The sequence below is a fragment of the Lepidochelys kempii genome, chromosome 3 (assembly GCF_965140285.1).
Source record: "Lepidochelys kempii isolate rLepKem1 chromosome 3, rLepKem1.hap1, whole genome shotgun sequence".
Taxonomy (NCBI): Eukaryota; Metazoa; Chordata; order Testudines; family Cheloniidae; genus Lepidochelys; species Lepidochelys kempii.
In genome coordinates, this window is record NC_136382.1 from 182,773,472 (window position 1) to 182,786,816 (window position 13,345).

Consider the following 13,345-nt stretch of genomic DNA (forward strand, 5'->3'; position numbering starts at 1 on the left):
TTTGTATGATATACAGGATCCAATGTCAGAATACATTAATGTTTACAGCCACAATTTGCAAGCTGTAATCTAGCCTGTTTTATGGAGTATAAGCAAAACTACCAATCCCAGCTTTAGCATGTATTTATTGCTTTAAATTTCTAACCCTTTGAAACAATGTACATTTGGAGAAAACTTGTAGCTGAGCCAATGGCTAAAGTTTGGATTATTTAAAATATTATATTTTGTAAAGCACAAGGTATCGCTGTGTGGAAACTATAGCCTGATATTCAAAAGTATGAATCATCTATTAAAGATTGGGGTGCGAGGCCCGGTATTCCCAGGAGCTAATAGTCATTGGGAGATGAAGGTACTCAGTTCCTCTGAAAATCAGGTCATTGATTAATTACTTAAAGAGAATAAATGATACTGTATGCAGGAGGCTACTGATGTTATTCACAGGATGTATTTCCAATAATACATACAAATTCTGAGATAAGCCCTAAACAGCAACCTGAACTATATCTACTAAAAGTTACCAGGAATATAACAACAGTATGAGCACACTCCAAATACAAGTCACAGATGTATCTGAGTTTGGGGAGCAGCTTGAGTCTCACGCTGTTGTCTGCTTTCTTCATGTGGTTTGCTGGCTTTTCAATGGTTTGGATGTCTGGATTGCTTTGATTTGTGCCTCAACTGACTACAGCTATGGACTTTCTCACAGTCTTCTAGTAATTGTAGGTTGCCTCTCCAGTCTAGTCAAACATTTCATGGAAAGCCAATTTTACCACCGACAGCAGCCAGCAGCGTATCCTCATCTTAAGTAGCAGAGAGCTACATCACTCCTCTTAGTTGTATTTGTTTTTTAAAACACTCCTCTTAGCTGCTCCTTTGTTCTAGTAACCTCTTGCCCTGTAATTGTGGTTGTTGTCACTTGTTAACCAGAATTACAGCCAGATTATATTTCCTCTCTTTTTGGCTCTGGACAAGAAGTAGCTGTCCTGGAGTGAATCAAAAGCACTGCAATGCCTGGTAAAATGAGAAAGATGGTCTGTACTGATGCCTTCGATATTTTTACTTCCGTACTTTGCAGATGAACCACCCTTGTGATTCAAAACACTGTTATACGTGTTTGTTTCTAGAAGCACCAAAACCCTGCTGTACTGACCCTTGGGATCCCCCTGCTATACATCTCAAGCCAACTTCTTCCCCTTGTCATTTTGAATTCCCACAAGTTTAAACCCACAGCATATGTCCATCATAGCATATGTTCTTCCTGGTTTTATTCTGTTAAAAGACAGGGACACATTTTAATAGATGTCTTTCTATAAACCCTGAGGGGAAAGTTATTCAAAATTATATCTATGTAATAGAATGTACTACCATGAATAAATGGAAACTATTTCAATTTTACTGGAACGGTAGTGGTGTGTCAAATCAAGTTCAGATAGTTTAGAATTGAAACTATAAGTGATTTTAATTTCTGTACAAGTGAATCCTAGTAATTTTTAAAAATCACAAACAATTTTAGGTAGAAGCTTTTACAGAACAAGCATAATCCAGTTTTCCCTTGCAATTGTACCCCAAAGCCTTGATCTTCCCAGCTTTTACTCACTACTGATATGTATTACTACAGATACTTAATTTGAACTACGTAACGCAGCTTTACTGCGATGACAGCCAACTTCAAAGAATACATTCCCTCTGTTACCCCAATAAATTCACAGGGCTGAGAGATGAAATTTTCATTGAAGATTAACCATTTCCTGTGGAAGATGCAATATGTCAGACAACAGGGAAAAGCTTGTGAATGCTAATTCATAAGCTTGTAATATAAATGATGTGTGATGTAGCTTCAGAGATCTAACAAAAAAAGGTATTTCTCATAATCTATATATTCCTACCATGTTTGACTTGTAAATCCAAATTACTATGAGATGATTAAATCATCTGATAAACTCACCTATCATGGATTTCAATAGCATTCTCTCTGCATTTCAGAATGAAGTCTATAATAATTAGAGAGAGATAATGCATTGATTTTTAAAATATTTTCCTGTTCATTTAGTGCTTTTGAAAGGTATCAAGCTTTAAAGTCTTGGAAATTGAAGTCTTCTATATCTGTAGAACAGGAAGAGCACACACAGTGGCAATGCAAGATTCTCAACACCACTCAGCCAATATAATTCTGTACTGATGGGGCAGTACTTGTACCTCTTTAGAATGGTAGCAAACAGTTCACTCTTCAAACCTGTTCACTCTTCCTGGCATCTTCCTGAAACTGCCAACAAGCTATCAGGTTGATGTGAGATTTGCCTGCTAGAAACTGAACTGAGACTATAAAATTCATTTAACATAGGACACCAAAAAGACATCAGTGAGTAACTTTTGGTTACTACTAATCCGGATGGATTTGAACCTAGAAGTGAAAGGCCTGTGGTCTCAGTTCAGCAATGTACTTACACATGTGCCTAACTTTAAGCATGGGCGTAACGCAGGCACAAGTTTAATGCCTTACTAAATAAGGACCTAAGACCCTTAACCCCACTGGTACCATGTCTTCATTTTCTGTTTGTATTACACCTAGCACATGCTGGACACTATTGGAAACTAATAGTAAATAACAGCATGCTTACTTCGTCATGATGAAAATAGATCTTTAGTTACTTTGGTGAGGGGCAAATTAAAAATAGATAGTCTTATTGACTTCATGTGTTTGAAGTTATCCACGTCTAAGTGTTTGCAGGATCAGGCCTTTGTTCATTTTAACCCAGAAAAGGATAACAAAGAAAACAGGTGGGGAGTAGTAGGGTGAGAAATACAACAGGGAAAGATAAGCACAGGCATAAGGGTTTGCAGAATCAGAGCATTAGGTTGTAAAATCTTCTGGGTAGGGTCCTTATATGGTCTGTAAAGCACCATGAACCCCTATGGGACTTTTCAAAATAAAATAAAAAATAGACCATTTCATGGCATCCTCACAGCAGCAAGTTCTCATTTCCCAGTGTAAATGGTTTGACTGGGAGTTACATAAATACAAGGTGATACTGATTATAATATGGATATGGTACATATTTATCCATAACTGTAGCCTCTAAGGGGCACATATATTTCCCAATTGATTTGAGCCATTTGCAATGATAATTTATTTTTTCATATCTTAATCATCATGTGAGTCTATATAAACTGGTTGCTATCTCTCTAAGTGGTTAAAATACAGTGAAAATCCTGGGTGTGGGGCAGGGGAGGGAAACTATATAATGAACCATAATAGCTGGCATGGAAAATTGCTTTATACCTTGCCATATTCTTTTCCAATAACCCTTTTTTCACATTATCTTTTAATACTCTAAGACATAGGCAGCATGTGACTCCTGAATTCGGGGAGGGTAGGCGTGAGCACTGGAAGCTCCCAGAAGTGAGGAGGGTCCTCCGGCACCTGGACTATGGCCCCACTCCCTGCTCCACCCTGAGACCTGCCCCTGTTCAACCTCCTCCCCCCAAAGCCACGCCCACGCTCTGCCCCAGGCCTGGCTCCTGCTCAGCCACCTGCCTCAAAATCCTCCCACCTGTGCCTCTCCGCCCCCTCCCCCTGAGATTCCCCCCACCCGCCCCCTCCACCCCATCCCCCTATGGCAGCACATGGAGCCCCATGTCCTCTCCCCCGCCTACCCCCAGCCTAGGAGGTGGACCTGCTGTCTGCTTCCAGGGTGCATCACGGTGCCTGGAGAGATAGGGACTAGCCTGACTTAGCTCCGCAACACTGCTAACTGGACTTTTAATGACCCAGTGCTGACCGGAGCCACCAGGGTCTGGTCAAAAACCAGACGCCTGGTCACCCTACCCCTGAGGCCTCCCTGCCTGCTGCTCAGGCTACTTCACCCTCTCTCTCAAGTTCCCCCCTCCTGCCACTCCTCAGCAGGAGAGGAGGGCCTTGGGGGAGGGGGCGGAGAGGTACAAACAGTGGGTGTGGAGCTCAGGGGAAGAGGTAGAGTAAGGGCAGGACCTCGGGAGCAAGAAAAGGAGCGGGAGTGGGAATTGGAGCAGCGTGGGTGGGGTTATGGGGGGAGATGATGAGTGGGAGTGGGGCCTCGGGGCAGAGCTACAGCTCAGAAGCCCTTTCGGTGGCAGCACTCCAAAGGCAGCTGGCCAATGAGCCTCTGGAGGGAGATGCACCAAATTCTGTTTGGGCCACATCCCTGGCCTCTTATACCCTCTGCCCATGCTCTAAGTTGAGTTTCTGGTTTTTAATACATTGTAAGACTCTAACCAGTTTTGTGTATTTTTTTGCTTCTGTACAATGAACAATCTGTAAACCTGAAACTGGAATTTAATGTGAACCTGCAAACACTAGAAGTCTTGATTTCGAACCAGCTGTCTCCTGAGTCGCGTGGATTGCAGGCATTTCATTAGATGGGCTAGTTTAACTAGAAAAAGGTTTTGGCAGAGCCTACATCTTTCTGGGCCAGTAAAAAGAGATAATGGTGAAAATCAGTCATTTGGAAGGTAGAAGAAATACTCAGCTTATAATAGACTGTCCCTGAAGGCCATTATGGTTTAACACTCATTTTCTTTTTAATGTTAGAATTGCTTATTTTTATGTGGAAGCACATGGTTTAGTTCATTGAGTTGGCAGGTGGCAGTAATCCTTGATTGTACGCCGCCAATGCACAAAGGGAAACCATGGTAATCCACTCCAGTGCTTTTTCAAGAGTTGTTGCATATGCTTTTCTGTATAACGTTCTACATATATCTCACTGTACTAATAAAACTCATAAGGGTATACATTTTATTTTTTGCAGAAAGTGTTATAAAACTCAATTAACAATCACATGCTACTTGGCCATAAATAGCAATCATCGTTGTCTTACGTCATGCAAAGCACACATTCTTATCCAGGCTAATTTTAATTTTAATTTGCCTGATATCAACTATTAATATCTTAGTCATTTAACCTGCACTTAACCTTAAAATGAAATGCTGGCTATTTTCGTGTTCACGGTTACACCAGCTTTTAAAAAAGAAAACATACCCGCTGAAATTTGTTTCCATAGCTATCTGTGCTATCAAATTGCATTCAAATATAAACTGATTTGTAATAATAGTGATTTATCTGTTCCCGTAATTTGACAAACAATTTTGTCCAGATCCTCAAAAGTATTTAAGCTCCCATCTTCCACTGAAATCAGTTGATGTTAGAAACCTGAGCACTTTTGAGGATCTGGGCCTTAGGGCCCTAATTCTCAGTTATTTTGCCCCGGTCTTGGGGTAGGAATGGGGTGGGGAGTGTGGCTTCCAGTTACCTTTGTACTCCCTGTATTCTGGAACAATAGCAAGCATGCCTGGACTCCAGTGTAATTTAGAGCTGTCTCTAAATTACATGGCCCCCTGTGTGTCCTTAAAAGCAGGGATTAGTCATGGTGCAGTGCATTATAGACAAGTCCCTAGCCCTGGGCCCTGACATGCCCCTTCTTCTGGAGGATGGTAGCAAGACTGACATGGAGCATTTAGGCCAGTACCCCACTGTCTTGGGAAGGCCTTGCGTACAGGAAGTATTCTCAGCTGTCTTTTTTTCATCCACTTTATGGCCCCTTTATGCTGTCAGAGTAGCATAAAGGGCCTTACCTTGGAATCCACAACATCTGTATAGAGTAATTGAGTTTATGTAGGTAGAGTACGGTGGGATTGGGTTGTGAAATCCAGCTTCCCTTACGCCGGGTAACCCAGGGCGAGTGAGCAAGCCTGAACAGAATCCTTTCCCTTCTGAGGCTGCAGCAAATTGCACAGATTGTTGGGACTCCTGGATCTACATTAATGCAGATTCCATGGTCTTTCCCCTGGCCTCTGTACTGCAGCTTTTCATGCTGGTCTATGCGGGGCCAGTGTGGAAGTCCATTCTGTGGCATGTAGTACACCAATACCAATGGCATGTGGTACACCAATAAAGTGTTCATCTAAGGTATTACAATATTGTATTCAAAAAGAGATTTGTGCTGTCTAAAAGCATCACCTTCGCCAGCAGTTGATGGGGTGCAGCTTTCCAAACAACTGTGTCTTTACTCCAAACTATTAGCATGTATCAGAAACACAATCTATTTCACACATCTTTATCTAAACTATTTCAACATGGAATGGAAGTACTCAGATTATGGATACATTAGAAATGTTGACTGGAGACAAATTAGAAATTCACATAGGGTGTCCCTTTTTACACGCGCTTTCTGAGAAATACAGTGGGAGCCCTAACAGAATCTGTTTCTATGGTGAGAGATTAATGCTCTCCATTAATATGAATATTTGCTTGCAACCAGTTATAAAGGATTTAATCATATAAACATGTATCAACTCTGTATGCAGTGAAATCTGAATTTAATGATTTGGTAACGTGGATTAAAAAACACTTTTTAAAAGCCATTTCCTTTTTGGCGCTGATGTTTGCCCCATGCTTATACTGTGGACACTGAGTTGTAAGGATCAGACTGGAAGCAATTTCTTTGATGTTTTTAAAGGTAGGAAATAATTTCTTACCTTTCTGAATGCAGCTCTGCTGCAGGTAAATTAGAACGTTACAGCTGTGGGAATGCCAATTATAGCCAATTGTAACCTGAAAGACATGCCTTTGCATTAAAATTCCTAGCAGGACTTATTTCTGTCCTTGCAATATGTAGAGATTGTTTAGATTATATATCTCTGAGTTGGGAAATCTGGGTACAGTGATCAATCACGTGATCAAAATGGGAGGTTGCTAAATCCATCCCGACAAGGAGGTTTCACTATAAATTTCTTCTAATGTTACTAAAATCTGTTGTTATTAATGTTACTAAAATCTGATATCAGATCAAGCATAACCTTCAGTGAAGAACTGGGCAAAAAATAGCATTCAGAACCAGACTGAATTTACTCTAAAATTTGGAATTCAGACCTAAGGCCAAATTTGGAGTAGGGTTCAGAATAGGATTTGATGGCACCAAAGTCTTGTGAGATTTTGACTCCAAATGCTAGAATTCTTGCAAAACCCATCTGAGCTTGTGAGATTACTGCCATCTTCAAAAGTAGAAATTTCATGAGATTAGCTCCTGCTGCTGCTATGAGATTTCCACCATTTTAGTCCTTAATCCTGAAAGAATTGTTTTTGTTGTGAGATTTCAGCCTACTCCAAATCACAGTAAATGTCCCAAAATAGCCTCTTTCCAGATTCTGAGATGACTCAGAACAAACACCAGAAAGCTGAATTTAATTCCAGAGATTTAAATCTAACTTCCCATCACTCTGATATAGAAAGAAGTTCTGATTTGAGATCCCAGTGGTATTATACAGTAGAATCTCAGAGTTATGAACACCTCTGGAATGAAGATTGCGAGAGGATGCTCAGGGGTGCAGGTGCTTACCTCAAGCGACTCCCGAAAGCAACGGCATGTCTCTTCTCTGGCTCCCACACGAAGACATGGCCAGGCCGCTCAGCTGCATGCTCCCCCATCCACAGCTGCCACCCCTGCAGCTCCCATTGGCTGTGGTTCCTGGCCAATGGGAGCGTGCGGTGCTTGGGGTGGGAGCAGCATGCAGAGAGGAGCCCCCGGCTGCTCCAACACATAGGAGCCAGAGTGAGGACATGCCACTGCTTCTAGGAGCTTCTGGGAGTGGCCCCTGTCCCTGCTCCCCGGCTGGAGCGAGGCAAGCCCGAGACCCCACTGCCCAGCGGAAGCTCTAGTGCCAGATTAAAATGGCTGGCAGGCCACATCTGGTGCGCGGGCCGTAATTTGCCCTCCCCTGGCCTAAATAGTCTACTGCATGATTTGTAAACTATAGCATGGCATGGAGCCATTATTATATTTACGACATGCTGCCACAGTTGCTGACTTTGCCCTCTTTTCCACCAAGAAGCCATTCAAATTGACTCCCCAGGCACAATATACATTTAGCCTATTTTAAAGTCCTCAGCTAATTTGCTGTAGCTCTTGTTTGTTCTAAAAATTTGCAGCCAGTCCTATCAATGAAGTTTGCTAATCATTAGGATGTTAGTGCTTGCATGCATTCAGACATCCTGTGTACAAAACTCTTTAACCACTACAGTAAAGGGGTTTTTTGGAGGATGGGAGTAACTACATAGTTTTATGGCATGTGGTTTGCACTTTGCACTCTTTTTAAAATTCCTTGAGAATTGTGCTTGACAAAATAACTGCTCTTAACAGTATACTTGTTACTTTTATACAGTGTACTTTAATGATAGAAAATGGATGTCCCATGGATAAAATTACATGCTTTGCACACCACTGTGTCCTGTCTCAAGGATTTAAGACCAGTAATCTTTTAAAATTGATCATTAGTCGCTTATCTTTCATAATGTTGCCATTGGCTGGTAATTTGGTAAATGGAGAAATTAAAAGAAAAAAAGAAGAAGAGGAAGAAGTAGGTAACACTTTGTGGGGATAGTATTAGACATAAATAAGGAGTGGGCAGGAGAAATATATCTGATACAAGGGGTTTCACGAGCACCAGAAATCTAACTTGGAAAAAGAATAGTTCAACCACATAGAGAACTCTGGTCATATTCATTCCTGGAGCAGTGCCATCAAAAGCCATGACATTACACCCTATATAAATATTAGCAACTATCACAAAATGCTGCAACCTCCCGCACATTTTGGATAAGCAATTTCCACTCCATTGTGTTCCGTCATATGGATGTTAACTGAAAGCTGTAGCCACTTTACCTATCTAAAGAGCCTGACATTCCTAAATTGTTGTGAAATTATTTTAATCTTTATATCTGAATTAGCTATTTTGAGAGGTGCTACCTTCTCTTTTGATATATCAGGGCTAGTTTGGTGAAAATGGGTAGAATTCCACCATTGAATAGTCTGATTTGTGAGAGGTAATATTTGATACCACAGGCTGCAAAGTTTCTTTATAGGGCCAAAAGTCTTCTAGTGATTGAAGAGCTAAATTCAGATAGAAGGCTGGAATTTGGTCCAGTATTTTTAATTGCAAAAATCTGCTTTATGGGGTCTAGTTAACATTAATAGATGTGTTCAAACTTATAATTGGTACCTACCTATCTCTTTAGTGACTCTACATCTTTGGAAGATGCTAAAAGTAAGTTCTTCGAGTGATTCTTCATGTCCATTCCAAGCAGGTGTGTGCCGGCCGCGTGCACGCCAGCCGGAAGATTTTTCCCCTAGCAGTGTCAGTAGGGTTGGCCTGGGCGCCCCCTGGAATGGCGCCTTCACAGCTCCCAATATTGGGCCCCACTGACCCCCCCACCTCCTCAGTTCCTTCTTACCGCCTGTGATGGCTAGCTGGAACTTTGCTCGCTCTTACAGCAAGCGTCTTAGCAGTGTTTTTCTTCTTATTGTACATAGTTCAATAGTTATTCTCTATAGTTATACTTTTTCATATAGTTAGTAGTGGTTTGTTAGATACTTCATTTCCCCTTTGGGGGTATGCCCTGGTCTCTGGGGTTTAAACTCTGTGAGTCCTGTGGAAAGTTTATGCCCAAGAGTGAACCTCACTCATCTTGCCTGCGGTGCCTTGGTGAGACTCACCAAAAGGACAAGTGCCACATTTGCAAGGGTTTCTGCCCAAGAACCCTTAAGGACAGAGAGCAGAAACTAAAACTCCTGCTCATGGAGGCGGCTCTGAGACAGCAATCTGATCCAGGACCCAACAACCTGGCACTGAGCACGTCCTCTTCGGTCTGCAGTGCTCCAGCGCCAACGGCGAGCGAAATGGGCCTGGCTAAGGACCCTAAAGCCCACCGGCACCTCCACTACTCGGGCCATAGGGCATCAGCCTCAGTTCGGCACCGTTCTCCATCTCCAGTGCCGGTGAAGAAGAAGAGGCCGGTGAGGGACTGATCACCCCCCTTGAAACTTAAGGGGCCGGCGCCGTCCACGAGTGGCTTGGGACAGACCACCTCCGCCTTGCTTTCGCCCAGGGTTTCATTGACTCCTGCCCCAGCCAGGGTCCAGTCGAGTCCGAACCCTCCTCGGTCTCTGGACCATGTGGTGGATATACAACCACCATCGATGCCGGAGGCGTTCGAGGCAGCAACAGACCTGATGCGCCTCCCGGTGCCATCCTCCCCCCAAAGGAGGGACAAATCTCCAGTGACCGCACGTCCCCTGTTCCACTCCAGGGGTAAGCCAACCATGAATCATAGAATCATAGAATATCAGGGTTGGAAGGGACCTCAGGAGGTCATCTAGTCCAACCCCCTGCTCAAAGCAAGACCAATCCCCAATTAAATCATCCCAGCCAGGGCTTTGTCAAGCCTGACCTTAAAAACTTCTAAGGAAGGAGATTCTACCACCTCCCTAGGTAACGCATTCCAGTCTTTCATCACCCTCCTAGTGAAAAAGTTTTTCCTAATATCCAACCTAAACCTCCCCCACTGCAACTTGAGACCATTACTCCTTGTCCTGCCCTCTTCTACCACTGAGAATAGTCTAGAACCATCCTCTCTGGAACCACCTCTCAGGTAGTTGAAAGCAGCTATCAAATCCCCCCTCATTCTTCTCTTCTGCAGACTAAACAATCCCAGTTCCCTCAGCCTCTCCTCATAAGTCATGTGTTCCAGACCCTAATCATTTTTGTTGCCCTTCGCTGGACTCTCTCCAATTTATCCACATCCTTCTTGTAGTGTGGGGCCCAAAACTGGACACAGTACTCCAGATGAGGCCTCACCAATGTCGAATAGAGGGGGAGGATCACGTCCCTCGATCTGCTGGCTATGCCCCTACTTATACATCCCAAAATGCCATTGGCCTTCTTGGCAACAAGGGCATACTGCTGACTCATATCCAGCTTCTCGTCCACTGTCACCCCTAGGTCCTTTTCCGCAGAACTGCTGCCTAGCCATTCGGTCCTTAGTCTGTAGCTGTGCATTGGGTTCTTCCGTCCTAAGTGCAGGACCCTGCACTTATCCTTATTGAACCTCATCAGATTTCTTTTGGCCCAATCCTCCAATTTGTCTAGGTCCCTCTGTATCCCATCCCTGCCCTCCAGCGTATCTACCACTCCTCCCAGTTTAGTATCATCCACAAATATGGCCCATCAGTCTCCATCTCCGGGACTGCCTGCACAGACACAGGAAGTGCACCGCTCTTGTCATCATTCGTTGGCGACCCAGGGGACTGCTCCTCCATGGTCTTCTTATTTGGACACCTCGGAATTGGAGGTGGGCTCAGCTCAATCTAGCAGATCACAGAGCAGAAGGTCCAGGTCCTGGCACAGTCACCAACCATACCCGGCACCGTGGCAGCAACAGTGGCAACCACCTGCTCAATGGCCCTTCTGGATGCCCTGGGCGTACCATCAGAGCTTGGGTCAAGTCCATGGTCCGTGCTCCAGAATGGTGTTGGTGTCCTTGGCGTTGTTCGTGCCACAGTCAGCGCCGGTACCGCCTATGACGGTGGCACCCTTGGGTGGAGTGGCCCCGCCGAGTCACATGGTTTCGGCACTGATACCTCAGCCAGCTCCGGCACCAGCTCTCCAGGTGACAGCACTGGTGAATATGAATGTCACAGAAGAGTTAATAAGACAGAAGCAGCAGATATAAATATGAGAAATCCCTGTGGCCTCATTTCCAGTGGTGAAAATACCAGAAAGTTACCTGTTAATAACTTAAAGTCTAATAAAGAAGACAGAAAATAAATGGAAAAGTCTATGGATGAAATGACATTACCAGCATTATTCTGAGAGTAGAGATATCTTATATGACATAAAGCCTTTAAAGTTCATATGCTAAGATCAACATGAACAAATTAGTTTTGCCTCTGCTTTATTTTTTGGTCATGCCATAAAGCATTTTGATAAAGATGCAAGGTATAATTACTGAATTATGTAGCATTATTAAAGAATTGCAAGATGGAAATCAAAAGGAAGCACAGAAAAATTCTTAATCAACTATTTTCTTTTTGAGGGGAATGGGAGATTAGACAAATGGGAAAACAACTCTGTGTAGAGAATCTGAGAAGATTGCTGCTAATAATTATTCAAAACAAGAACTTGCTATCTAGGGACTGTCTATATCTCAGTAAGGAATTAGTATGATTGAAGGTAAATAATACTGTACAGTCGTGTATTTTTCAATGTCCGAACAATGAAGTTTGCTCCAACACAGCTTTTTTTTTAAAATATAATCCTCTTTGTAATATTTTTCAGAAGATCTTGGGGCATTCTGAATCTATTTTGCTTTCCAGTAAAATTTTCCACATTCATGGCAGTGGGTGTTAATTAGCAGGTGGGGGACTGACATGGGAAGAGATCATCATTTGGGATTCTTATCCAGAACTCCAAATCAGAGAAGGGGCTGAACCAAACCCTCCAGATCAGTTCGCCAACAAACTTGCAGAAAATTCAGAGCTGAATCCATATATGACTGTGGTGGGGCGGTGCCCCACCCCCAGGCCAGATTGGGCTAGAGTAAGCCGGAGCAGCTGCGCAGCAGGGCAGCCAATCAGTAAAAGGCCTACTGGGAGCCAATCAGGGCCAGTATTACAGCCAGCCAATCAGGGCTAGGCTAGGCCCTATATAAAGGCTGCCCAGGAAGGGAGCAGGCAGTCTGTCCCAGACCTTCATGGAGGAAGTTCTGTCTCCTGAGAAGGAGACTGGCACCTTGGACAGAGCAGTGCTGGGCAGGCTCGGGGGAGTATAGACGGGCTCTGGCCCAATACCTGCCAGACTGCAGGCCCTGATAGAAAGGGCCTAGAGGGTGCAAAGTGCCAGAGGGGAAGTGGCCCAGGGACAGTTAGACAAGGGGAGAGAAGGAGGGCAGGGAGGCTGCCACTAGAGGGTCCCTGGGTCAGGACCCAGAGTAGTGGGCGGGCTTGGGTCCCCCCTTCCTCCTTGTACAGCACCTGGCTGTGGAAGGGTGGCTGTGACAGACTGCAACCAGCCCTTGAACAGAGGGGCTAGACTTGAGGGGTTGTGGTTGGCCACTGCAGCAGGAGTGAACTGGAAAGACTACTGTTAACCCCCTCCCCAAAAGGGGGTGAGTGTGGACTTGGGGGCACTGCCGGAGGGCAGTATCCTGAAGAGGATGCCACCAAGCGAGGAGCAATGTGCGTCCAGATGCCAACAGAGGGCGAAAGTCAGATGGGACACCACTAACGGGGGGCGCTCCATATGGACTGAGCTAATTCCCATGCATGCCAGCGGGAAGCGCTGCAGTGGTGAGTCCCAATCCCGTCACAATGACCCTTGGAATTCAAGAGCCATGTCCACGCAGAATTTTCCCCCCATTCAGTAAGAATAACAAGTAGCTTTGCACTAAGACAAATTTTCAAATGTGGACAGAAAAAGCACATATAAAACAACCTCTCTGCCCAGCTCTCAGCAACAGCATTTGAACCCAGAAGTAGTG

General features: G+C 44.1%; 1 protein-coding gene across 22 annotated transcripts in view; it reads left to right on the top strand.

Moving 5' to 3' along the window:
• NRXN1 (neurexin 1) overlaps nt 1-13,345 on the top strand; it is a 1,265,182-nt gene that overhangs the window by 685,521 nt on the left and 566,316 nt on the right. The window contains exon 18 of one of the 22 annotated variants that reach the window (XM_078852310.1): nt 1,076-1,196. The exons of the other annotated variants lie outside the window; for them this stretch is intronic. Within the exon in view, the coding sequence (XP_078708436.1) occupies nt 1,076-1,092 (17 nt within the window). The 3' untranslated portion in view covers nt 1,093-1,196. Of the gene's footprint in view, nt 1-1,075; nt 1,197-13,345 lie in introns of those variants that run through there. 22 annotated transcript variants of the gene reach the window in all.